This window comes from Aptenodytes forsteri, unplaced genomic scaffold (genome assembly GCF_000699145.1).
Source record: "Aptenodytes forsteri isolate BGI_AS27 unplaced genomic scaffold, ASM69914v1 Scaffold143, whole genome shotgun sequence".
Lineage (NCBI taxonomy): Eukaryota > Metazoa > Chordata > Aves > Sphenisciformes > Spheniscidae > Aptenodytes > Aptenodytes forsteri.
In genome coordinates, this window is record NW_008794951.1 from 88711 (window position 1) to 112658 (window position 23948).

Consider the following 23948-nt stretch of genomic DNA (forward strand, 5'->3'; position numbering starts at 1 on the left):
CTTCTGAAACCTGCTGGCATTTGATTAGATTATCTCTGGAGTTTTCATTACACTTTGACATACAAAATTGTGTAAGAGGAAAATATGTAGAAATCTGCCTGTGAGAAAGGAACAAAAATCAGACCTCGTGTACTTTTTTTCCTACCATGAGTAACTTGCATTAATATTGGCAGTTTGTTTTCATACATACACTGCCATGATGTAAAAACTGAATCATTTCCCTTAGTTTTTCTTCTTTCAATCTTTCTAACCCCCAGAAAGTTGTAATTAGCCACAAGATTCTTCTAACTCTTACTGCTATTTAATCACAGTCTTCTCATCTGTAGAAATGTTCTCTCATTCTTGTGTGTGACAGGTATAAATCTCTAAAATCAAAATTTGTAGAGAGCCTGGTAGTGTAAATCTGGAAAATCAAAATTTGTAGAGAGCCTGGTAGTATGCACTCATTTGTTTATTGTGTTTAAGCTTGCTGCATCTTCCTGGCAACGTGATACTTCTCAGTCTTTCCGTAATTTCTTTCTGAAATCCTAGGCTCTTTCAGTTTTAGTACTGGAACAAATTCAGGACTACTAGATATAGATTAAATTCCCTCCCCAAAACTGACTGTAACTAATAACCAATGTACTTATTCAGGTCAACTCATGTTTTTTTCACTGTGTGGAACCACCTTTCCACTTACAAATTATGAATGTTTACTGTGGTTTCCAAAATGTTTAGATCTGCCCGAGCGCTAGAGAAACTCCGGAAATAGTTGTTACTTACTCAGACTGGATTGTTTTGGAGGATTTCAGAACTTCCTGAAAGGAGTCAACCCTGAGTACTTATGCTAAAGCCAGAATCGTGTCTCCATTTGAAGTTGGCAAGAGCTCGGTTGCAGGACAACCAGGAGTTCCGCCGGTGTTTCTTGCTTCGCAGATTGGCGTGTTCTTCACAAACTAGAATACTACCCTTTTCCTGCCTAATGTCATCTTTCGTACTAGAAGACTTTCCTAACACAATGAAAAAGCGTTTTAAAAGTTGCAGTTAATGTTTGAAGTAGATTGAAAACAAAGTATGTTTTCTTCTGATCATGCTATTACATAGTAAATCGGATCCCTGGCAAGCTTTTTAACCCAAGAGGAAGGACAATAAACACTGTTATTCATACACTTTCAATATTAAGCCTTTACAGTTGTTTTGGACTCGGGCTAATTAAAGCCTTTCCCAGCGAAGATGATAATTTGCTGCCCTATTAAAATTAAACTGCATAGGATAAAATTTCTAGCCACAGGTCCTTCTTTAGGTTTTGAGTCACACTTAGAAATTCTAGTTGTGTGTGCAAATGCTGGGTAAGTTGATTCTGTTCTGTTTGAATAGTTAAACGCAGAGGAGATGAGGGCATTTCCTCCTCCGTGAATAGTCGCTTCCAGAGGTATAAACCCTCTCCCTGTTCCCCACACACACTTTTGCTCTTACTTAGTCTCATAAAGTTTTGTGACTATTTAAAAGCTATTTTTCTATATTAAAAAAAAATACAGTTGCCACTGTTTCTTAGATTTTCAGTTAAATTCATGAAAAATCACAGAGAGGGGAGTGTCTCCTCTGTTGCGGAACCTGTGCTCTGATTTCAGACTTTGTTCTGTGGCCCTGGCTGCAGGACGAGAACAGTGTTGCCTGTTATCTGTCTCTGAAGCTTTTAATTGAGGACATCAAAGTCAGATTATACTCAAAGAACATCTCTTCCGTCTGTGGCAGGCTGTAAAATACAGTGTCAGTACCTGTATGAGCGTTCACATCGGTTATTTGTTTGCTGTAGTAAGCTTGGACTATAGAATTTTTGTAAACGCCCAGCATATAATAGTAATAAGGAAAATATTACCTCATGAGTGAGGTTTCTAATACGAACACTGCAATGTATCATTGCAAATGATAAATGAACTCTAGAGTTACCATTTCAAAATTGCTAGAAGCTTATTCACCTGAGGGAAGTCCTTCGGAGATGCTGAAAACACAGCTATCGAGGAGAGAAACTACATCTATTTTTGTTTGGTTTGGTTTTTTTCTTAGACTGTAGTCGCGCCTGACGCACATTGATCGCTGTTGCTGGGAACGTGCGTTCCCTACATCAAGAACTGGAAGCTCTGCTGTTTCCAAAACAGATAGATAAGCGTCTAGACGGGCTAGTTACATTGCACAATTAAGAGAAATAATGAACTTTGCAAGTCAATATAAAATACTACATATTCTAAATATTCTAGTATTACATAACAGTTTTAATTTGATACAGTGACATTTTTCATCTTTTATTTGTGAGGAAAGAGGAAGTTTACTGAGAACATAACTGTTACACTTTAGTAATATGTAGTTGGCTTGCCTTGAAGGTATCCTTGATGGTGCATCGATGAGAACATTGCATCTCATCCTTTCTCTTAAAGTCTAATTAAATTTAAATAAGAGATTGAAGGCATAAGGTGTAATTTGAATAGCTAAGTTTGGCTTCTAGCCAAATGGAATTGGTATGGAGGTACTTTTGCAAGTTCAGTATGTCAGTCTGTTATGCGTTATATTTAAAATATGATAAATACTTATTTGGCATGAGTTTGGGATGGTCCTGTTATGGATCAAAACCTTATACAGCCACATGCAAGTGCCAGTAACACTAAAAACATTATTGCGCCTCTTATTTATTTCATATTTCAAGAGAAAATGTTTGTAGGAGAATTTTGTAAGGGATGTTTAACAGTTTCAGTCCGTAAAAACTGGTACCTTGATTGAAATCTTAGACTTATGGGGAAGGCTAATAAAATATAACTAGGTTAAACATGAGTTAAAAGCTTTCTGCATATAAAACCAAGTAGTCCAAGAGAACGATCATGCAGTAGGCTTTTTGAAGCCATATCTGTAGCGTTACATTTAGGCATCTTGTTTTTCACTGGTCATGGGACCAGTGAAGCCTCGCCGCCTACATAACCATGCTTTTGTTCTGTAAACTCTCCTCTTGCCTCAGTACCCAAACTCTGTTTGATGTTCCTTGTGACTCTTTTGGGCAGCGTATGCTACGGGTAGTCCCGAGTTAATGTTTCTACTGATACTCATCCATCAAGAACGATAAAGGTCTTGTTGCTTCTGCCCCAAGACAGAAGAATGGACCACATGGAATCTGAAAGTCTCTTTCTTGCCTTTTTTAAAATTAAATTAAGCTTCTGTTCATAGCTTTATTCAGAGCATGTTTAAAGGGGGGTGGGGTGGGGTGTTCCCATGAAAATTAAACTCCTTTTGGGTAGCTTTATCTTTATCTGTACACTGTAGTTTGCAAGCTTAGTCTTTTCCAACAATATCATTGCTCTCCTCTTGTATGGGTAGCACGTGCCACCTTTGTCTAAATTCATAGGCTATTCTTCTTCAGGAGCATTAGGGTAGAAATTCTAAAGATTCCTCCTTTCTGCAAGGCAAAAAAATTCCCAACCTCCAATACTTTCTTTTTTTCTGTTTTAATATAGATCTAATCGACACAAAAACCCCTCAGTCATCACTGTCAGATACCTTGTAAGTATACCTGCGCGTGCGTATATACGTGTGTGTGTATGTGTCAGTTTTTATGTGAATATGTTCAAAGGAAAAAGCCAAGTTTGTCTTTTTGGGACTTACTGAGTTTTTCCAACTGATTTCTGTTAAGAATTACAACTGATTTTTGTCAAGATAGAAGCACTTTAAATTACCACAAATGTATACAAATTAGCTAAGTTATCTGTTTTTATAAACACTTTTTAAAGTATTTCAAACAAATCTGAAATTTCAAAATGAAAGAAATGCAACCTTTAACTTTTGCTAATGTGTACAGTAACGTAACAAAGTGTGTTTGTACATGCGCTGCATTAAAAAGTTAAAAGTGATTTCAACAGGGTGCCAGTTGTAGGACAAAACAAACATTCTTTCCCATTAAGACCTTTTTATCATTACTTTATTATTTCAGGCAGTATTTTGAACATTCTGTTGAGGTTTTTTAGCATGTTAGAAAGTTGTTCCAGTAAACTGTAAAAGTTCTTAAGTTAGTGTTCAACACTGAATTGAGTTTTGTTGCTTAGTCGGCTTGAAGATCGTCTCGCATATAAAACCACACATTTCCTGCATGTAGCAAGGATTATTAGATGACATCAGTAGCGTGTAATTTTTCAGATACAGTCCCCTTTTCACATATAGTCTTACAATCCATTCTGCAACCTTGTTCAGTTTTAAAGACTTAGTATTGACTATCACTAATAAAATGTGAATTGGATATTGTGAAATACCTGTTTAAACCATGACAGTGCTGTTATGATTCATTGTGTTATTTGCATCTCATCAGCGCTTTGATGACAAGAGGAGCAGGTCCCCATCATTTTAGATGTGGTAAAAAAAGGGACAGCTCTTACGCCAGAGACTTCGGTTTAATTCACCATTGCCCAGATGCAATAAGAAAGAGTGGAAAATAGCAGTGGAAAGATGAGATAATTGCAATAAGTATCTATTAATAAAGACCATTAATCAATATAGATTTAATTAGAAAGTAGTAACCAAATCAATGTGTGAAAATACGATTTTCAGTTCTTTGTGTCTGTTGTAATAACAGGTACACAGAAAATACTCTGAAAATTTTGTGGTTCTGTGTTATACAAGCTGCTAAAAAGCTTAAATATAATTTATAAAATCAATGTACAAGAGATGAAATGGAATGGAAAAGTTAAAGTAAATGTCTTTTTACAGTATTGGTCAGTCCAGAACATTGGCTAAAGAACTTAAGTAAATATGAGCCCATTCCTCTGCTCCCTTTCTAAATTAGTCAGTTCTTGATTATTAGTGAGTAGTTTTTTACCAGCAGGACTACTTCTGAAAAAGCTGCTACTCAGCCTGAATAAAAGCTGTAGTTCTGTCTCATTATATTAAATCGTTTGCATTAGTCCAGCAAGTCTGCTTTTTATCCAGATCATTGTGCCTGGTCGTACGCGTTTTGTTGGAAGGTGAAGAGCAGTGAGAGTTCTCCATGGGGTTTATTTTAACGTGTAGCATTGTGTCTGATCACGGGCACGCACGGAAGTTTTCTTGCTGTAGTCTTAGCACTATGGCTGGCTTTTGTTTTAAATACAAGCTCAACTGCTGCTTTTGGAGAACGGAATTAACTGGCATGACAATATCATACAAGGTTTGTAATATAGACCAGTAAACCTTCATTTTGGAGAACTGGAGCTTAGGGAAGTAAAATGATCTCTCTTCTGCTGAGGTTTGTCTGTTTGCTGAGCAGTTGATGATGATGAGGTTAACTAGAGCAGAATAAGCATATACGTTTTGAAAAGAATGTAACATTCACTTTTTATAAAGAAATACACAGAATACTCTCTTTTCTGAACAAGTCTGAGCTTGGTTTAGTACATTATACCATCATTCAATAGTAACTTTATTCTTTAGATTTAATTAAAATTAATGTGGTGATCATGTTATTTTAAGTATCTGCAGATCTCTTAATCTTATGTTACATTAAACGCTGTTGATGTTGGCTACAACACAACTGCGGATGTTGTAATTCTTATTAAAAAACCCAACCACCTATTAATAGATTTCTGCTATGCTGTTAGTAGCAGTTGTCTTGTTCAACCTGAAATGTTAATTGTAGCCTCCCTCATCACCTGAGGGTGACAAATATGTTAATAAAGGTACATTTTGAGATGTGCCCATGTTCTTTTAGTTCTTGATGGAGCCCTGAAAATTTCCCTATTCTCATCCACTCTGTTTATCAGATTCTGTCCATGAAAGACTGGGCTTTGCCATAAGCCAGTCAGCGTTACTCACTCCCCTATGTGTCTGAGGTACCGCTCTTTTGTTAGTGCACCTTTGCCTTTTATTTTTCCTGCTGTGTGCCTCGTACATGAGGTGTTTGCATGCCGTGTTTGCATGCCATCCAGATGAAGATAAGAACCTCTATCTTTTACATGCCAGTGCAGACTAGTTACAGCCCAGCGGGCTAGCCACAACTGTGGTTTGCTATGATGCTTTTGTTTTTCTCCCACTCGCCTTCGGTCTTTATTCAGGCCCAGTTCTCCTTAATGAGGAAAGATTTCTGACATGCAGACAAAACCTTGCCAAACTGTGCTTTATTTTAAATTGGATTAAATTGGTCAAATTGGATTCCATTTTCCATACCTGGAGTTCTGAAATGCGTATATTGAAGCAGTTTTTGGAGGGGGAAAACAAATCTGTGTAATCCCTTTCCAAGAGTCTGACATTCATAGTTGAAAAGTAATAGATTAAAAACTCACTTGCTGGGGCAGAGTTAATAAAGCAGTTTTGGAATATTATATAGTTTTTAGATTACAACATGTAGACTTTTGAGGACTGTATCAAGATACATTTTAATCTAAGATTAAGTTGATGTAATATTCTGAAAAGCAGTAATCTGCTGTATCTTTTCTCTGTAGTACAAATATTTAGGGGGAAAACAACTGTTGACCTTTCCCACAATTATGCAATTGTAGCATTACTCAAGTAGCTTAAACACAATATTATGATGTGAAGGACAGACTTCATCTCAACAGCCCTGAACTATTCAAACAGAGATAGTGGGGAAAAGTCTTTGAAAAGTAAATATTTGTGGATGCAACAAACAAGTACGGAAAAGATTCATCCTTTTTCGTCTTCAGAGCAGTACACTGCTATATCATGCAGTGTACATGCCTCTTACATCAGTTACTTCAGTCTCCTTTGTCTTGATGCATTTGAAGTGAACTCTTAGAGGGACTAAAAAACTAATGGACTGACTGTAATATTACTAATTTAATTCTTTTTTTCTTTTTTTTTCCTGCTCTCTGCTTGGCTCTGGTCTTCACCCACAGGCGTCCACTGTTGGCTCTCAAAGGTTACTAAAATTTTAGCAGCTGCTCTGAAACAGAACTACCTAAGCTTCACTTACTGTTGCTTCTCCTACACCACACTGCACTGCTGCTTTGCTCTTGCCTGCTTCAGAACACAATAAGAGATTTTTCTTTTTTAAATACCTGCAATGAAACTTAGGCTAGAAGTATGTGCCGTTCTCTTGCTGCCTGTATACTTGTTAATATCTGTGTACAGTATGCTTGTATTTATTCCATGGTATTTTCTTACCAATGCTAAGAAGAAAAAGGCTATGGCAAAACGTTTAAAAGCTAAACCCATCTCGGACAAACCTGGAAGCCCCTACCGTTCTGTCACTCATCTTGACTCACTAGCAAACATAAACATTCCTGGAGCAGACACGTTGGACAAGCTGTTTGACCATGCTTTAGCAAAGTTTGGGAAGAAGGACTGTCTTGGGACCAGAGAAATACTGAGTGAAGAAAATGAAATGCAACCAAATGGAAAAGTGTTCAAAAAGGTAAAACTTACAGTTTTGTACTTAATTCTGCTTTGGTTTTGAGCTGCTTTGCATCTTGCCTCAACAATGGCGGTCTCCTTAGAGGTCTTCCTTAATCATCATCTTATGATATAAAACTTCCATTTTATAGTAGTTAAAGAAGAACAGACTACAGAATGCACTATTTATTCTACTTCAAGAAAAATGAAGGCAATTTTTTTTTTCTTTTAATGAATGGCAGTGTGTGCGCTTACAGTGTTATGCACCAACTCACATAAGTTTGTAGAGCTGTACCAGCAGCTTTTTGTCATCACAATTATATTTATTGTTTTCCTCACCAGTTAATTTTAGGAACTTACAGATGGTTATCCTATGAAGAAGTAAATGAGAAAGTGAATCGCTTGGGGAGTGGACTGACTGCCCTGGGACTAACCCCAAAGAGTACTGTTGTCATATTCTGTGAGACCCGAGCAGAATGGATGATTGCAGCTCTCACCTGCTTCAAGTACAACTTTCCTCGTGAGTGCTGAACTTGGTTCTAAACTACATTAGAAGTAAACATTTCTCAGCACTGGTTTGGCTGTTAAGTATTTCGAATCTGCCAATCTTATCATTGATGGTATAAGAATTTCATAAGCTTACTCTGGCTATGGTCTGATTCTTAGACGTTTCCAGTCTGTTCTATGCATTGCGGAGATCCCTAAAACTAACTTGCTCATACTTATGAGACCGTTTTTCCTGATTTTATTGCAGTAATGTTCTAGATGTTAGAATGACAGAACAGTACGATTACTATTCAGGTTTTTTTAAAATACTCTGAAGATGTCAGTAGTTGCCTTTCTCCCCCCAAAACGTGGAATGTGTTTATAGTATTTTCTGTCTGTATCCTGACTTCTTACGCATCCAAAACATGAAATGCTTATTAGAAGAGAGAAGAATGGTAAAGTAATCAAAATCACATGCTAGTCTGAGGGTTTTTTTGGTGACGTTAAGCTGCTCAAGTTCATTACAATTATGTATATGGAATTTTTCTTTTTCTTAATTTTAATTTAAGCTGTCAAAAATCTCTAATCTGACTGAACGCATACAAACTTCTTGGTGAAGTGGCAAAGGTTACTATGCACTCATGCCCAGTCTGCATACAACACCCTATGACCTAGAGCTTATTTTTTTGCCACCTTATGTTTTTGCTTACACTAGGCTGCCTCTTTTTCTTCCAGTATTAGTAGTAGCTGACTGTGTGAGGAGAAGGTCACACAGTAGAGTATGCAGAGAGGCTGCTAAAGGGCAATAATGGAAGAGCTGACATTGCTATTGAAGTAGGAGAGGATGGTTAATTCGGTCTTGATCCTCATGCTTTGAGAGGCAGGAAGAATCAGCTATATAACATTACTCTCTTTTTGTCCCTTCCACATGAACCCTATTTCACAGGAATATTAAATTCCTTTAATGGTCTTTGGAGGTTAGAGTTTGAGATAGCAGACAATACTAAAGGAAGGGTTGGGGTTTTTTTTCAATAAAGAGATGATGGGAAGAGGTGAGCTCCTTGGTGCCTGTGAGGCACTTAATGGCATCACTGTAGCCAGTCAGGGTTAAAAATAATCTAGCAACGTGAAAAACAGTCTGATTCCTTAGCCTGATTCTCTGCCTTGCCCCCATCAGTAATTTCACGGGAGCAAGCAAAGTAGCTGACAGCGCCGAAAGAGCTGCTTGTAGAAGTGCATCGCTTTAAGCCGTGACTGGTGCCCTGCGATGTTTAGAGTGTCATCTCTCCCCCTGAGCTCTGGTTGCAAAGAGCTCAGGGGCAGAACACATGTTCTCAGTTGCTTACTGTGTGATTGCTTAGTGCATTATTGTTGGGTTTTGGTGGATCTCTTTAATCGATAGAGGAAGAGAAATCATCAAAACAGACTATTTCAGTTGGAAGGGAACAACAATGATCATCTTAGTCCAACTGCCTGACCACTTCAGGGCTGACCAAAAGTTAAAGCATGTTATTAAGGGCGTTGTCCAAATGCCTCTTTAAACAGCGATGGGCTTGGGGCATCGACCACCTCTCAAGGAAGCCTGTTCCAGTGTTTGACCACCCTCTTGGTAAAGAAATGCTTCCTATACAACTGTCATCCTCATTTCAGAGGTCTCTTGTGGCATAAAATTCTGATGTGGAAAAATTAAAAGCTGTTTTGTTTCCAAATTAGAAAATCCCCCATTGAGCTAATTTTATGCTCCTGCAATGCTTTCCAGTGAGCTAAAGCAAGAGCTTTTGCATTTAGCATTACTTCAGCATTTCTTTCACGTTCTCTCTCTCTTTACTGTAACAGTTGTTACGTTGTATGCCACCCTGGGTGAAGAGGCAGTAACCTATGGTCTCAATGAGTGTGGAGCATCATATCTGGTCACTAGCGTAGAACTTCTTGAGAGCAAACTTAAGGTAATTTGGTACCAGCTTCACCTGCTTACAAGCAACCCTATAATAATTTTACAGTGCAGTCAGTACCAAAAATTTCATTTCTCTTCTATAGAATGCATTGCCGCAAGTCTCCTGTCTTAAACATATCATTTATGTGGACAAGAAGACTATCAATAAATCAGAATACCCTGAAAACATGGAGATTCATAGTATGCAGACAGTGGAAGAGCTGGGAGCCAAACCAGAAAACTGTAAGTGAATCACTTCACAGAGAACGACTCAAGCAACGTTAACAGTGAAATCAGACCTAGGTTAAGAGGGATGCGTAGCAGAAAGAAACCCACCCATGCAGGTCTCCCACACAAAGGCAGTGGCAGATTGCCAAGTTCATCCTCTGGCTTCCTTTAAATAAACGGACAATTTGTTTGATCTCTATTTATTGTCCTGCACCTTTGTTTAAAGTGTCAGGTATTTCAGGATAAAACTTTAAACTTCTAAACCATAACCAGAATAATTTAAGACTCCACCTTTGCTTTAGGAAGTGAAATAGAATCCGGTGCAGTGTTCCATTTTCTGCCACTCTTACCTTTTATTCATCTTATTTTCACTGTTTTTCCTAAGAAAAGAGGAGAAAGCACTTGAGGCTTTTTTTTTTTTTTTTTTTTTGCTTGTTGGATTGGAAACGTCTTTTTTCTTAACTAAGCTGTAGCTAAAAAGCACCTTGGGCTAGAGGAATAACCATTATATCCCTTGCTACACTGGGCAGCCAGGAGCGACTGTAAACATCTGCTTTAAAGAAGGAAAAACCAGCCATGATCATCTCTTTTCCTTAAATCAGCAGTCTGTGCTCAGCCAGATCTCTTCTCTCTTGAAGAAAAGAGGAGAGAAACTGGCAAAGGAGCTTTTTGCAGGGAAGCACACATTCATTACCACTGCTTATTTTTGATCAGCTTAAGGTACGGATACAAACCAGCGGTTACCTTGAGGGCTGTTGGTTTGGTCCCCCCCCCCCCCAAAAACCCCCTTCCCCCACCTGCCAATAAAGTCATTTCAATTCAACATGCTGCCTCTCTCGCTGTGAAAGCCAGTAACTTTCATCCCAAGAAGAAATGTCAAGGGATTAAAACAAAAACAACAACAACAAAAAAATCAAAAGTCAAGTGTTGTAAGCTTATGCTTTTCCACTAACTAGCAGCTTACCTGAGGAATGTTCATTTAAAACAAAGAAAAAAGAAAAGCAGTCTTAGCTCTACAACCTTGGCTTTGGAAGAGTGAGTGACAGAAAAGCTGACTCGCAGCATTTTGGGGCGTTGGGGTTTTTTTTTGGTTTTGTTTTTTTCTCAACCCGTTGTTTCTCTCCAGTACCGTATTTTTTCCCTTCACTGCCCTTGGCAGGTTTACTTGGTCTTCAGAAGGCCTCTTCTATGAAACTTTCAGTCAGCTCTAAGACATAATGGCAAAAGTATCACCCAGATTGCGTAGATGCCCAAAAACTTGTCGTCCCTTTCAAAATCTGCCTTCCCTCACTTCCTCTTAAAAACAGACCACTGCTCTCTTCATCACTGACTTCTGCATCCACCACTGAGCACTTTGCAGCACATCGTGCTTGCCTTTGCTGCAGCACCTGTATCACACTGGTTGATTACAGACATTTTCACATTGATTAATTACAGAAATAACAATTTAAAAAGTAGATAAGAATTAATAACAATTTTTCTCCCGCATTTTGCAGCAAGCATTCTGCCGAGCAGACCTGTTCCTACAGACTTGGCTTTAGTAATGTACACCAGTGGCTCTACCGGGAGACCTAAAGGAGTGATGATGATGCATAAAAACTTAATAGCTGGAATGACGGGACAGTGCGAAAGAATACCTGCGCTGGGGTAAGAAACACTTAGTTACTGTCACGTGTACGGAGAGATAAGACAGAACCTCCAAAAGTATGCAAGTTTATAGGAAGTGTGTTGCTGGCATCGGGTGTTATCAAATTTCTTCAGGATATTTTTATTGTTATTTTATATTTATAAGAACTATATCTTGTGTTTGTGAACTTACCCCGTTGTTTTAAAAGGATGCCCTTCTAGCTCTTGTCTCACATGCCCTTTCTACTTTTTTTTATTAGTATTATTACCCTTAGCTTTAGGTCTGTGATGGATTTTTGCACTCTTGTGCATCAGAAGATGCCACCAGATAAGGAGATTCCTCACCTAGTCAAACTTGGGAAGTTTTTTTTAGATGTTTTCAGGCAGCTAGAATCACTTGAAGTATGTCGGAGCCTACCCCTTCCATTGATCTAGAGACACCACCGTTGGGTGGATAATGCACGTGCTGCAGAATCTGCTCAAGTATACTTCACTAAATGAGCAGAAAAGTAATAAACTGTGCACTAACGATAGTAAAACCAACTGCAAATTCCCTCACATTAATATTTTGAGGAAATTTTTCATGAACTTGGGTGTGTTTGTTACTGCATTCACGAAGGGTTTAGTAGCTGAAATACGCTACGTTGCTAACTCCTTTTGTGATAAGCTATAAAACCAGTTCTGACCTAATGCTGAAAGCTTCTGTTAAGTGACAGCTCTGAGTTTCTTGCTGAGAAATCTCCAAGAATTTTTTTCCTGAAATAAGCCTCAGCACTTCAGTGATCAGCTCTTTCTACTGAACTATTTTAGAAGGAGATGCTATGATGACTGTCAAGGAGTTGCAAGTCATTGGTGATTATTTTAAAATATAATGATTTCATCCTTCATTTGGTACCTGGGATGACATCTCCCACAAGGAGAGGAAACAGCAGTGGAGACTAAGGAATCTTTGCGTTTCCTAGAAAACAAGGCAAATCCTGTAATTCATTCCGATTTCAGTAAGGTGGGATTTTCCCCATTTTGTTCATCAGCTGTGGTTTGAAATCACACCCTTCTTGTGTGCAGAAGAATAAGCCTCACTTGTGATCCAAGTCTTTCAAAAAGGAATAACTAAGCACACAATAAAACTGTTAAACAGTATTTTCAGTCCACTTGTGCATCATTGTTAATTAGAGAATCCTTTCCTTTCCTAGACCCAAGGATACTTACATTGGTTATTTGCCTCTGGCCCATGTGTTAGAATTGACAGCAGAAATTTCTTGCATCACTTACGGCTGCAGGATTGGCTACTCCTCTCCACTCACACTATCGGATCAGGTGAGGGGGAAGCTTAAATTTGCTTTTGCAGTCTTCTCGCTCAGCTATCCTCTTTCATTAAAGAAATGCTGATGTATGTGGCACGCTTCAGAAATGTAATTGTTTTTGTTCAGAAAATGATGCAAATTACCGTTCCTGGTGAACTATAGCAGCGGGTCATACCATGTAAATTTTATTAAAGCCTTTACTTTTATGATACTTAGGAAACGTAAAAGAAAACCTAATAATTGCATATAGCATTATCCACTGGATATCAGGGTAAGAACAGCTATTAATAGATTAGCTGAACGTAAGACTGTTTAAAGTGATTTTAAGCTTTTGGTCTCACTTTATCAGTTCTTTATCCAGTTATTGTAGATCTTCTATTTAGCCCTTTGCCTTTTTCCATTTAACAATTGAGATAAATAAGAGCAAATTAAGCTGGAAAAGATTGCTTCTGTATGTTTTGCTGGTATAGAGATTGCATCAGGCAAAAGAAACTCCTGGAGGAAGATGGAGGAAAAAGCAAGTGCTAGAGGGCGGCAGTAAGAGAAAGATGTACAAAGTGGACTTAACCAGGTTGGGCTTGTAAAACATCTAGCATTTTGGTTGAAATTGTTGTTAATAATTACTTTTTCCATCACAATGGGAAAAAAAATGTACGCAGGAAGTGGTTTTTTTTGAGGGATGGAGGAAGAGATTTAAACAAATTACATGCTAATATATCTCCCTCTTTTTTTTAGTCCTTTTCTAAAGAGCTGCTTGGCTTTCAGCTTCATAAATTGACATTTTTTCCTTATTACAGTCAAGTAAAATTAAGAAGGGAAGCAAAGGAGACTGTACTGTACTTAAGCCTACCCTGATGGCAGCTGTGCCTGTAAGTATGCAGAAGCAAGTTTAGCAAAAAAAATTACGCTTTCTATCTGTTCATGCTAGAAAAATCTATTTACTAACATTTTTTTCTCTTCATGTGTAAGTAACTGTCACTAATAGGAGAAAAGCAGCATATAGGAATTCCAGTTGTTATTGCTTGAACCGAGTACTGATGCTGCAGATGAGCACAAGAATACCTGTATGCGAAAGCCAAGACCCCTTTTGATCCAAAACTGTAAATGTGTTTTAGTAGTCACAAGTGATGTTTCACTGGGCTACTGATACAACAATAGGATACAGAAAGTCTTTGACATTCAGAGTCTGAAACTCCTTTTTGCATAGGGAGAAGGCAGGGTGGCTTTGGCTAGGATGGACACCGTAAGATACGGGCATTTGGCCAAGTTACAGAACTTAGCAAAGTTAAGCGGCGCTGCCGTAGTTGTTGGGGGTGCTCGGTCTCAGCTGCTTGTCTCCAAGGTAACACTTAGGCTAAGTCTCTCTTGCTGTTCTTAGGGTAAGCAGGCCGTGCTTAGCCTCCTCTTACAAGAAAAAAAATGATCAGGAGACTGTAACTCCTGTTGCTTCTGTAGCTTACGTTGGGCTTTGGGTGACCAGGCTTCTGCATTCCACAAGATCTTAGTGCTATCCAACAAATACACAAATGTTTGCGTTTTTCTAATGCAAAAACCTTCCTCATATGTCCTGGAATCACTTGTGCTTCTCTTATGATCGTATCACCTCTGTGGCTCGTAAGACTGGTAGCAGCAGCTTTTGCCACATGGTGGTGGAGGGTGAAGAGGAGGATTTAATGCCATTTAAGAGTAGTGAGTTTTGGTTGGATGTGGTTGTTCTGCAGCATCTTTTGGGAATAGCCAGGAGTTTTTAAATCAATTACTCGCTTGCATTTTTTATTTTATAAAATAGTAATGATATATAAAGGCTTGGTCTTTTTCTTAATAATTAACTGAGTGAAAATTAGTATGTCTGAGAACCCCAGCTTTTTGGAAAATATCCATTTAAATTTATTTCCTGGGGAAAATTCAAATGCATGACTACTGGCAAAAACAGTGTAAGTTTTAAATACGGTCATAATCCCTCTTGGAAGGACTGTATTTCATGCATGTGCAAAAAAAAAAAGTCCATGCAGACAGTTTGGTATGAGTTAACTGCAGAACAGTGACAATGCTGAACCCCACCTAAATGTCTTGATTCTACAGACTGACTATCGCAAAGAAGTTAGCAGAGAAAAAATAAAACTGAAACTGATGATCCATTTTCAGTTGATAGCATACAGGATCTAGAGTTCAACAATCTATAGCAAAGAGGAAAACCTTCAGAAAGCCCCAGCAGAAACAACACTTGCATAACATCATCTAATAAATATTTCTCTCCCTGGAACTATTGCCTTGTTTTTATCGTCAAAACATCATAACATCACCAGTGATTAGAATGTATAAGGAGTGAAATGGAAATTAACTCTAACAGAATCCAGAGACACAAATATTTCTAAATACTTGATTCAGTCAGAACATTGTAATAAGGGTTAATAGTTCCTTCCAGCCTTTGTAATTCTGAATACCTTGTCATGCCTCTGTAGTCTTTCCAAAAAGCTACAATTAATTCTGCTTTAAGGTAATTGTCTGGCTTTTGGAAACATTAGATGATATTCTGCAGGTAAACTGGGCTGAAAATCATGTACAGTTTTTCTGAAATTCTGCAATTTGTCTAAATTGCAATCATGAAGGAACTAATCAAAAACACTAATGAGAGTGGTTTCTAATAAGACTTCAATATTTTTCTCTCTGATATTTCAAAGTACATAATTTTCATAGCTTTCTTTTTAATTTTGACTTTTGTTAGAAAGCATGTAAATACTTCAAAGCATTGTGCTCTGTAACAAACTTGAAGGAGCCAATCCTTAAACTTCTGTTAAATACTTCACCAGGCTGAACGCTATTTATTTTAAGTTCTGTGTATTTTAGTGATCATAAGCTTATTATTTTAACGGAAATTAATTTCTTGTCTGTGACAGAATTGTGGGGGTTTTTGTCAGGTAACTAGAATTGCTGCAACCACGTTGCTTTGAAAGGTGAAAGGCTTCTCTTGGAAAAGGACGTGGTGAAATGAAATCTCTCAGTTCGTTCCCTTGAGCTTGCCAATTGCCGTGGATAAAGTACAGCATCAGGACTCCTAAGCACGATAAACCCTGCATGGCATATACCAACCTTTTGCAAAGAGATTTAGCTAAATTTGAATTCAAAGTTTTCCAAATGAGTTTATCACATTTTAAGTACAGGTTAAGGTGTTATCGATAATGTAAGCAATATAACATAGTAAGTTTTATTACACTACGGCATGTTACCCCAGATTTGTAGCTATGGTTGATAGAGAAGACGTCTTCAGAATGAGGGGTGGGAAGTATTTTAAAACCAGATCGGAGGTTTAGAAGCCGTTTGTAGAAAAGCAAGTGGTACTATGAATTACTGCAGTATGCCCGAAGACCCGCAATGGTGACTCAATTACTTGCCCTTGACTTCAAGGCACATCTTCTAATATAAGCTACATACTACAGCGTTGAGGGTTCTTCCTCTCTAGTGATACTGGTGTGAGGAGAAAAAAGCGACTGGAGAAAAGTAAGGCTAAGTCACTAGTTTTCTAATGCACTTGCGATACTTTGTTCCACTCATTTCAAATAGCTCCAAGCTGCGATGGTCTATAAATTGACTAATTGATCACACATTAAAAGCATTACAGTTAAGCATTGCCTAACCAATGATGCAGACCTTTTCACTCTTACCGTATTATCCATTTTAAAGGAAGAATAATAGGTTATTTTATTTTTAACATGGAATTTAATTTACACGTGCTAGTCTATTCTATGTGGTAATTTTCCTTGCTCTTTTTAACACGTTGTAGGAAATAATGGACAGAATTTATAAAAATGTCATGAGTAAAGTTCAAGAGATGAACTATGTTCAGAGAACTCTGTTCAAGATAGGCTATGACTACAAATTGGAACAAATCAAGAGGGGATACGATGCACCTCTGTGTAACGTGTAAGTGTAATTCACAGTCCAAGTGTACCTTTTTCCTTGTGATTTGTTAAGACAGTCTAAGAGAATAATCATCTAAGCTATCTGACATCAGACCATTCTCATCCAACATGCAAATATCATCTAATGACTAACTGAAATAATCCACGTTCTTACTGGAAAAGGATAAGGTATTTAATGGTAGGAATGACTAACCTTCAGAACAGATGACTAGTTAGTTTTCATTGGATTGCTTTTTTTTTTGTAATAAAATTGGAATGTTTGTTTAGTTAAGTTACAGGAATTCTGCCGTCTTCAAGTGTTACACAAGAGGTAACGTTTTTGATTATCCCTGCTGTCCACTAAAATCTGTCAATGATTAAGTTATTTTTAAGGTGTTCCAGATAGGAAGGAAGAAGGTTTGTGTCTTTTTCTTTTTATAAAAGTGAACTGAGTGAATTATTTTTTTTTTAATGCTTTTTTCCTTCTTTCAAGACTATTGTTTAAAAAAGTAAAAGCATTACTGGGAGGGAACATCCGTATGATGCTTTCTGGAGGAGCACCACTCTCGCCTCAAACACAAAGATTCATGAACATCTGTTTTTGCTGTCCTGTTGGTCAAGGCTATGGACTAACAGAAACATGTGGAGCTGGAACAATTACAGAAGGTAGTTAAAATGCTTCTGGAAATACATAATTTAAGATATAAGTATCTATGAGGGCTTGGTGGAGTTTTCTGTGAAGTCAAAATAGCTGTAGTTCTTAACTGCAATAAAGTAACTTGAGATAAGCTACTGCCTGATTTATGGTTTGAGTTTATATTTCAAATGACAAAACTCTTTGTATTCTTCCTTGTTCTCTCCCCAAGCTGCTGATTACAGCACTGGCAGAGTTGGAGCTCCTCTTGTTTGTTGTGAAATAAAATTGAGAGACTGGCAAGAAGGTGAGAGTATTAAAAGTTTTGATTTCAGAGTAACTAATTTAACCACTGCTTAGCTGGTTTCCTTGCCTATCTGCTTAGCTAGGTGTAGCATATGAAATAATTGTTCTTTATCTTTTATAATAGTCATCAATTTGTGCGCATTAACTTCAAGCTGAAGTTTCAAAATATTTTTCCTGGCAGCAGAATACGCAAGTTAAAAATAATTGTGTGGGGATTTTCTTGTTTTTCAGGGGGCTACACTAATAAAGACAAGCCTAATCCGAGAGGAGAAATTGTAATTGGCGGACCTAATGTCTCAATGGGGTATTTTAAAAACGAAGAGAAGACAACAGAGGAGTTCTCCATTGATGAGAATGGTCAGAGGTGGTTTTGTACAGGAGATATAGGGGAATTTCATCCGGATGGGTGTCTGCAGATCATAGGTTGGCCTCAATTTTTGCTATCTTAATCTGTTACAAGATGTTGACTAAACATAATTATAAGCCTGCTATTAATCCTGTTGGCTTTGCCAGAGCTAATCTACTTAAGGTTACCTGCTTGCAGAATCACTGTGTAAAACATTCCCAAAAGTCCTCACAGCTGTAGGAAAATTTTGGCAGCGATGCTGTTTCCTGTGACGTTATCACCATCTAAATTTAGCACACGGACTTTAAAGAATAAATGTAAGATTAATTTTTGGTATTAATTACAAAGCTTTAAAATCAGAGTCCCCATCACTTTCATGCAAGTTGCGTGACAGGAAGCGTAGCGCTATAGAAACTTTCTTACAGAAGCCTTTATAAAGTTGGCAGAATATGTACATGCTGTTAGCTGCTTTAAAATTTCAATAAGATGCTTTAGTTCATGTTTATTAAGAATCTTGCATAGCATTGCACAAAATACATGTGTAGTGGCTTTGCACATGAGTCTGTGGAAATGCAAAAGTTTAAATGGAACAAGTGTTTTCTTCCTTCCCCCTCGACTCCTAGATCGTAAGAAAGACTTGGTAAAGCTACAAGCAGGAGAATATGTATCTCTGGGCAAAGTGGAGGCGGCGCTGAAGAACTGTCCGTTGATTGACAATATCTGTGCTTATGCCAAAAGGTAAGAGCGGTATTAGTTTAAAACTCCATTTAGGGTAAACATGAAATACAGGCTCTGACCCACTTCTCTGACGATATACTGTAGTTTTCCATGGTTGCCATTGAACAAACCCCCCTACCAGAGTTCTAAACAGCATTTCTGAAGTAGCACAGGTGCCCAGATTCCCTAAGAGCTGAAGAAATGACCTATGTTTTTCTGTTGGCGCTTCCCCTATCCTAATCCACGCCAGTTCCATCCCATCCCTTCCCCAAACAGGTATAATTATATTTAGCATGTGTTTTGGCTTTCTGTCAGAATACCAGAGAAAAGTTAATCTGGACACTTTGCACCTGATCCAAAAGCTCTCCACTGAGTTTTGGAAACAGTCCGGGTCTCTCCTCCCCCTCCCCTCAAACGCACAGCACGAAGGGAAACTGAAGAGAACGAGCTAAACACGGGATGTCGCTGGGAAGCTAAACCGAGATGGGCGTTCATGAAATTACAGCAAAGCACGATACCGATCAAACCTAACGTTGTAGAACAACTTAGAATACCTTTAAGTCATCAGTTGTGAAGACTTAATGTACCAGAAGGATTCTGTATGGGGGAATAACTACAGTTCAAAAAGCACTGTGGATCTGTGTATCTAACAGCAAGTAAGCATTTTCCTCTCTGAAATGGAAGCCTCAACTGTTTGGATTTTTTTTCCTTCCTTCTCTTGCCATCTTGTGGTAGCGACCAGTCTTACGTCATCAGTTTTGTGGTTCCTAATCAGAAGAAGCTGACGGCACTAGCTGGGCAGAAAGGCATCAGTGGAACCTGGGTAGATATTTGTAACAATCCTACAATGGAAGCTGAAATACTGCGAGAGATTAAAGAAGTGGCAAACAAGAGTAAGTAAAGCAGCATATTGTGCTAGCCAATCTCATGGTGCTTATCCAACAAAAGCTTTCAGTTATCCTCACTAACTGCTCTTCCTTCTTCCTGTTGCCTCTGTATCCGCCAAAACTTAATAGTTTAATCGGAGGCAAAGACCACATCAAATTATTGCCTATTATCCCAGGAATTGACATAATTTTTGGTCGTGTTAACTACTTTATCTTTTTTTATTTTCTAAAAAATCCCGAGATTTTTTTCAACTAACTTCTAGAGACAGGTTGCTTGTCTAATACAGTTGAAATAAGGTCCAAAAGAGCTGTCAATTTGGAAGGAGGGTTACAAGACATTTGCTGGTGAGAAAACTAGTTACGCAAGAGATTTCAAAGCTTTTTTTCCCCATGCAACTTTGTTCCCTACGGCTTTGAACAACCATGATCCTTGTGGTTGTACTGGCTTAAAAGCCTGCTGTTCCTTGCTGTGGTACTCAATGATCACAAGCCTCGTCAATCCTTTATGGGGCCAAAAAATTAACAAACTGGAGAAAAAAGTCTCTAAAGCACTTGGCACCTCATACAAGGAAGTAGTACAACTGGACTTAAGCACACGCTAAGCACTGCCTCTTGAACTTTAGAGAGGAGAATCTGCCTTTTGAAACTGAGAAAACAAGAATGAGAGGCATTATTAAGTCTTGCCTTTAATAAATCAACCCATAGGTCTCAGACTTGGGTTTAAACATTTTAATCTGTTTTTTTCTATCATGAACTAGGCAAATTACTATCCGTATAGCTTTGTTTAGTCAAAATCTTTGCTTATCCATTCTTTCTACCTTCTAGGTAGCAGTCTACCATTGAGATACAACTAAATTAGTTGAAACTTTTTTCCAAGGCTCTTTTAGAGAGATCGTTCTCATTTTTAGCGGAACATAATGCACCTTCATCACGAGCAGGCACGTATCCAAATAAGATGAAACAGTACGTTACAATACCAGTTTGAAGTCAGGGACAGAAGAGCTCCTGGGGACAGGCTTACAGCCAGAGGTCCCAACTGCCCTACGCCTGCTGCCACCTAGAGGGTACGCTGCCACAGGCTGCCCTGGAAATTCAGCTGCAAGTCTGGGATGCACCTGGGATCCTACTGTAGGCCTCCGCGCAGGAGCCGATGGCAAAGGCCATCAAGTGTTGCACACATGCAGCAGCTCCCTGCCCTGTTCCTGATGTCCCTGCCCTTCTCCCTGAAGCACTTGCCTACCTCCTCCCTTGCTTACCCCTCTTTGGCCCATTGCCTGGGCAAGAGATAGCGGCAGCTTTTGGTTGCAGTGAGGCTGTGCACGTGTCAAGCCACAGCTTCCAGCTGAAGGGAAAATAAGTGACCAAGGTAACAATAATACAGAGAAGTCCCTTTATTTTTAAGTCTAAACTGACTCTTAGGAAAGAAGAATTTGGGAAAGAATCTTTCAACCATGGAAAGTATAGAAGTACTTCATTATAATTTAAATACAAAGCACATCCAACTAGCCAAGAGTTAATCTAGTTATTACTACATTCCTATAATAAAGATACAACTCTAGATTTCAGTGTATCCTCTTGTGACAGTAGTCTCAGATCTTCAGGGAACACAATCATTTGTTGAAAGCTTTAGGTTTTACACTGTCACATCCAATACAAGCTATAAGTACAGTGGGTTTATTAGAGTATTTGCACACTAACCAGCACTCAGCATTGGTACAAGATTAAATTTGCTTGGGGCCCTTCTGCAAGGTTACTTCATTAAGTAGGACACCATACTATACAAGCTGCAGGGCGCTCACCTTAGATTTTTAGGTAGCATGAATGAGTATTTCATTTGGCTAGGTAATCGTAGTCATGCTTTTGTTTCTTCTTGTCCCTGCAGTGAAATTAGAAAGGTTTGAAATACCCATCAAAGTACGGTTAAGCCCTGAACCGTGGACCCCAGAGACTGGGTTAGTCACAGATGCTTTCAAGCTGAAAAGGAAAGAACTGAAAAACCATTACCTCAACGACATCGAAAGAATGTATGGAGGCAAATAAACAAGTCGTGTTGACCAGACAGTTGTGCAGATGGTTCCTACTCATGCCTCAAGTTTGGATGTCTGTGTATACTGTAGATTTCACACATTCAGAAAATATACCAAATGGATGAATGTTTCTATAGTCTCTATCGAGTACAACAGAGAATATCTTAGACTCCAAATTCTTAATTATTAGCAGATTAGACACTGATGGTCTTCATAGAGTTTCATGTGATCAGCTCCAGTTTTGAGACAGACATCATTATGTGAAGCAGTATGACCAGGTAATTTTATTATTATTGTTTCTCTTGCACATTCAGACTGCTTGCAACTTCTCTGTAATTCATTCTGAAGCCTGGCCTGTATTTCAAAGAGAAACATTAATGTAATTGTGACGATTCTTCTGTCATAGTAAGCTACTCAGTGAGGGAGGAAAAGAGTGTTTGAGGTCTACCCTTCTGCATTTAAAAACAAAAACAAGACAACAACATCAGTCAAGAACTTGCTAGAGATCACTAATAATGCACTGCTTGAGAATGGATGGATTCTTCTGCACATCAGTTAGTATCTTGAATATTTACAGTGCCTAAAAGAGAATATAAAGTACACTTACGGAAATAAAGGTGAACTGAAAAGCTGTCTAAAACCAAGTTATTTGAAATTTCATTCAAGAGCGTTGAATTAACTACTTCAACTTCCAACTCACCAAATACGTTTTTACTTGCCAGTGTATTTTAATTCAAGCAGAGCTTTCCACTAGGACACACAGCATAAAAGAAAACAAAGACTTGCGCTGCTACAGGAGGTACTGGTGAGGAATCATCACCTGAACGCAGAATGCTAACCTTGCATCTTGGCTGGCAAACAACAGTGAAATTGATGGGCAGCTGTCTCTAAGCAGATTTGAAACTCAAAGGAGTTTTGTGCAGGTTTTTTTAATTTGTTTTTGGTTTGGTTCTGGTCTTTTTGAGGGGTGGTTGGTGGTTTTGTTTTTAAGGCACTGATCCTCTCTAGACCTTCACATACATGTGAGTAACGGCACAGGTTACCTGTATGTAATTTAGAGGGTCAGGGTCTAAATGCCTGTATTCACTTTATGGAGAGGCATTTCCGTTCACCTTTTAAATATGGTAAGCGTAACAAGGCAACCAGAAACTAACAGTAGTTTCCCCATCTAGTCTTGTTTTACTTATGAAAGAGTAGTCTGTGGCCAGGGCATCTTTGTTTTATGGAACTTGTAAAAAGGGACAAATCACTCTGTACAGAAATTCATTATAAAAATCTTCTCTTACTAACTGGAAGTCATAGATGTGAAGAAGTGGGAAGATATAATTTAATAATAGTTCATCCTTTTGCGTGCAGAATCCCGTACTGTCTTCTTTTGAATTGTAACTGGGCTCCTGCATCCCTGCTAGCTCTTCACACTTGAACCGTAAGTGCTGTAAAAAGTGGAGGCTCTTGATACTGTTCTACTTTGCACTTTCTTAATCGTGTTATATATGTTGCTTACATTTTGTACAGTTGTGGCCCTCAACTGCTATGTATTACAGATTCATTTTAAAGTGTTCATAGATTTCTATTCATAATATTTGTGTTGTGTATATGATGGTTAAAAAGAAAAATTATTTGGTATTGTCACTGTACAGAAAGTAAAAGATTTTGTACAATGCTTCTCTTGAACACACTAGCTTGCAAATTCAGGGCAAGTTTTTCCTTTATCGCATGTACGTGTATTTTTCTTTTTTCCAGTTCAAACAGATTTTGGCAAAAATAAATCATGGCTATATACTCATTAACTAAACAGTCCCTTTTCTCCTTGGGACCAACTTCACGCTTCCCCATGGATAACTTGCTCTGGCCAGTCCGGAACACTGCCAGCTCATCTTCCAAGAACCCCGAGGGGAAAGGGGGGGGGAAATGCGGTATATAAAGCTGACTGTATCTAGTTGTGTGTGGAACTGCAACAGTCACTAAAAGGAACGAGGAAATAGCTTTTCTGAAAAAGCAAATTATTTTTTTTAAGACACACAGTTGGCTTACGACAAGAAGAAATACTTCCCATAGCAGTAGCAACTTTTTAAACGACACTTTCAAGTTTTTCCATGTTTAAAGTTGGTCGCTGTTCAATAGCCTTTAGTCAGCCTGTTAGCATCACAAAAGTGATGTAAGACATGTAAAACATGTAAGAAAGTTACTTGCACTCGAGTCTGTCAGCAGGTTGTA

The 23948-nt window shown here is 38.3% G+C and overlaps 1 protein-coding gene across 3 annotated transcripts in view; it reads left to right on the top strand.

Moving 5' to 3' along the window:
* ACSL4 (acyl-CoA synthetase long-chain family member 4) overlaps positions 1 to 23551 on the top strand; it is a 39347-nt gene extending 15796 nt beyond the window's left edge. Inside the window, exons 3-18 of one of the 3 annotated variants that reach the window (XM_009275277.2) lie at positions 3480 to 3525; positions 5751 to 5819; positions 7121 to 7360; positions 7681 to 7858; positions 9661 to 9770; positions 9862 to 10000; positions 11482 to 11632; positions 12805 to 12928; positions 13713 to 13784; positions 16697 to 16836; positions 17308 to 17480; positions 17681 to 17755; positions 17986 to 18177; positions 18724 to 18838; positions 19553 to 19710; positions 21587 to 23551. In XM_009275277.2, the coding sequence (XP_009273552.1) occupies positions 7133 to 7360; positions 7681 to 7858; positions 9661 to 9770; positions 9862 to 10000; positions 11482 to 11632; positions 12805 to 12928; positions 13713 to 13784; positions 16697 to 16836; positions 17308 to 17480; positions 17681 to 17755; positions 17986 to 18177; positions 18724 to 18838; positions 19553 to 19710; positions 21587 to 21744 (2013 nt within the window). In that variant the 5' untranslated portion in view covers positions 3480 to 3525; positions 5751 to 5819; positions 7121 to 7132 and the 3' untranslated portion in view covers positions 21745 to 23551. Of the gene's footprint in view, positions 1 to 3479; positions 3526 to 5750; positions 5820 to 7009; positions 7361 to 7680; positions 7859 to 9660; positions 9771 to 9861; positions 10001 to 11481; positions 11633 to 12804; positions 12929 to 13712; positions 13785 to 16696; positions 16837 to 17307; positions 17481 to 17680; positions 17756 to 17985; positions 18178 to 18723; positions 18839 to 19552; positions 19711 to 21586 lie in introns of those variants that run through there. The other 2 variants (XM_009275278.2, XM_009275275.2) reach the window with 2 other exon arrangements.
* The last annotated feature ends 397 nt before the right edge of the window (positions 23552 to 23948 follow it).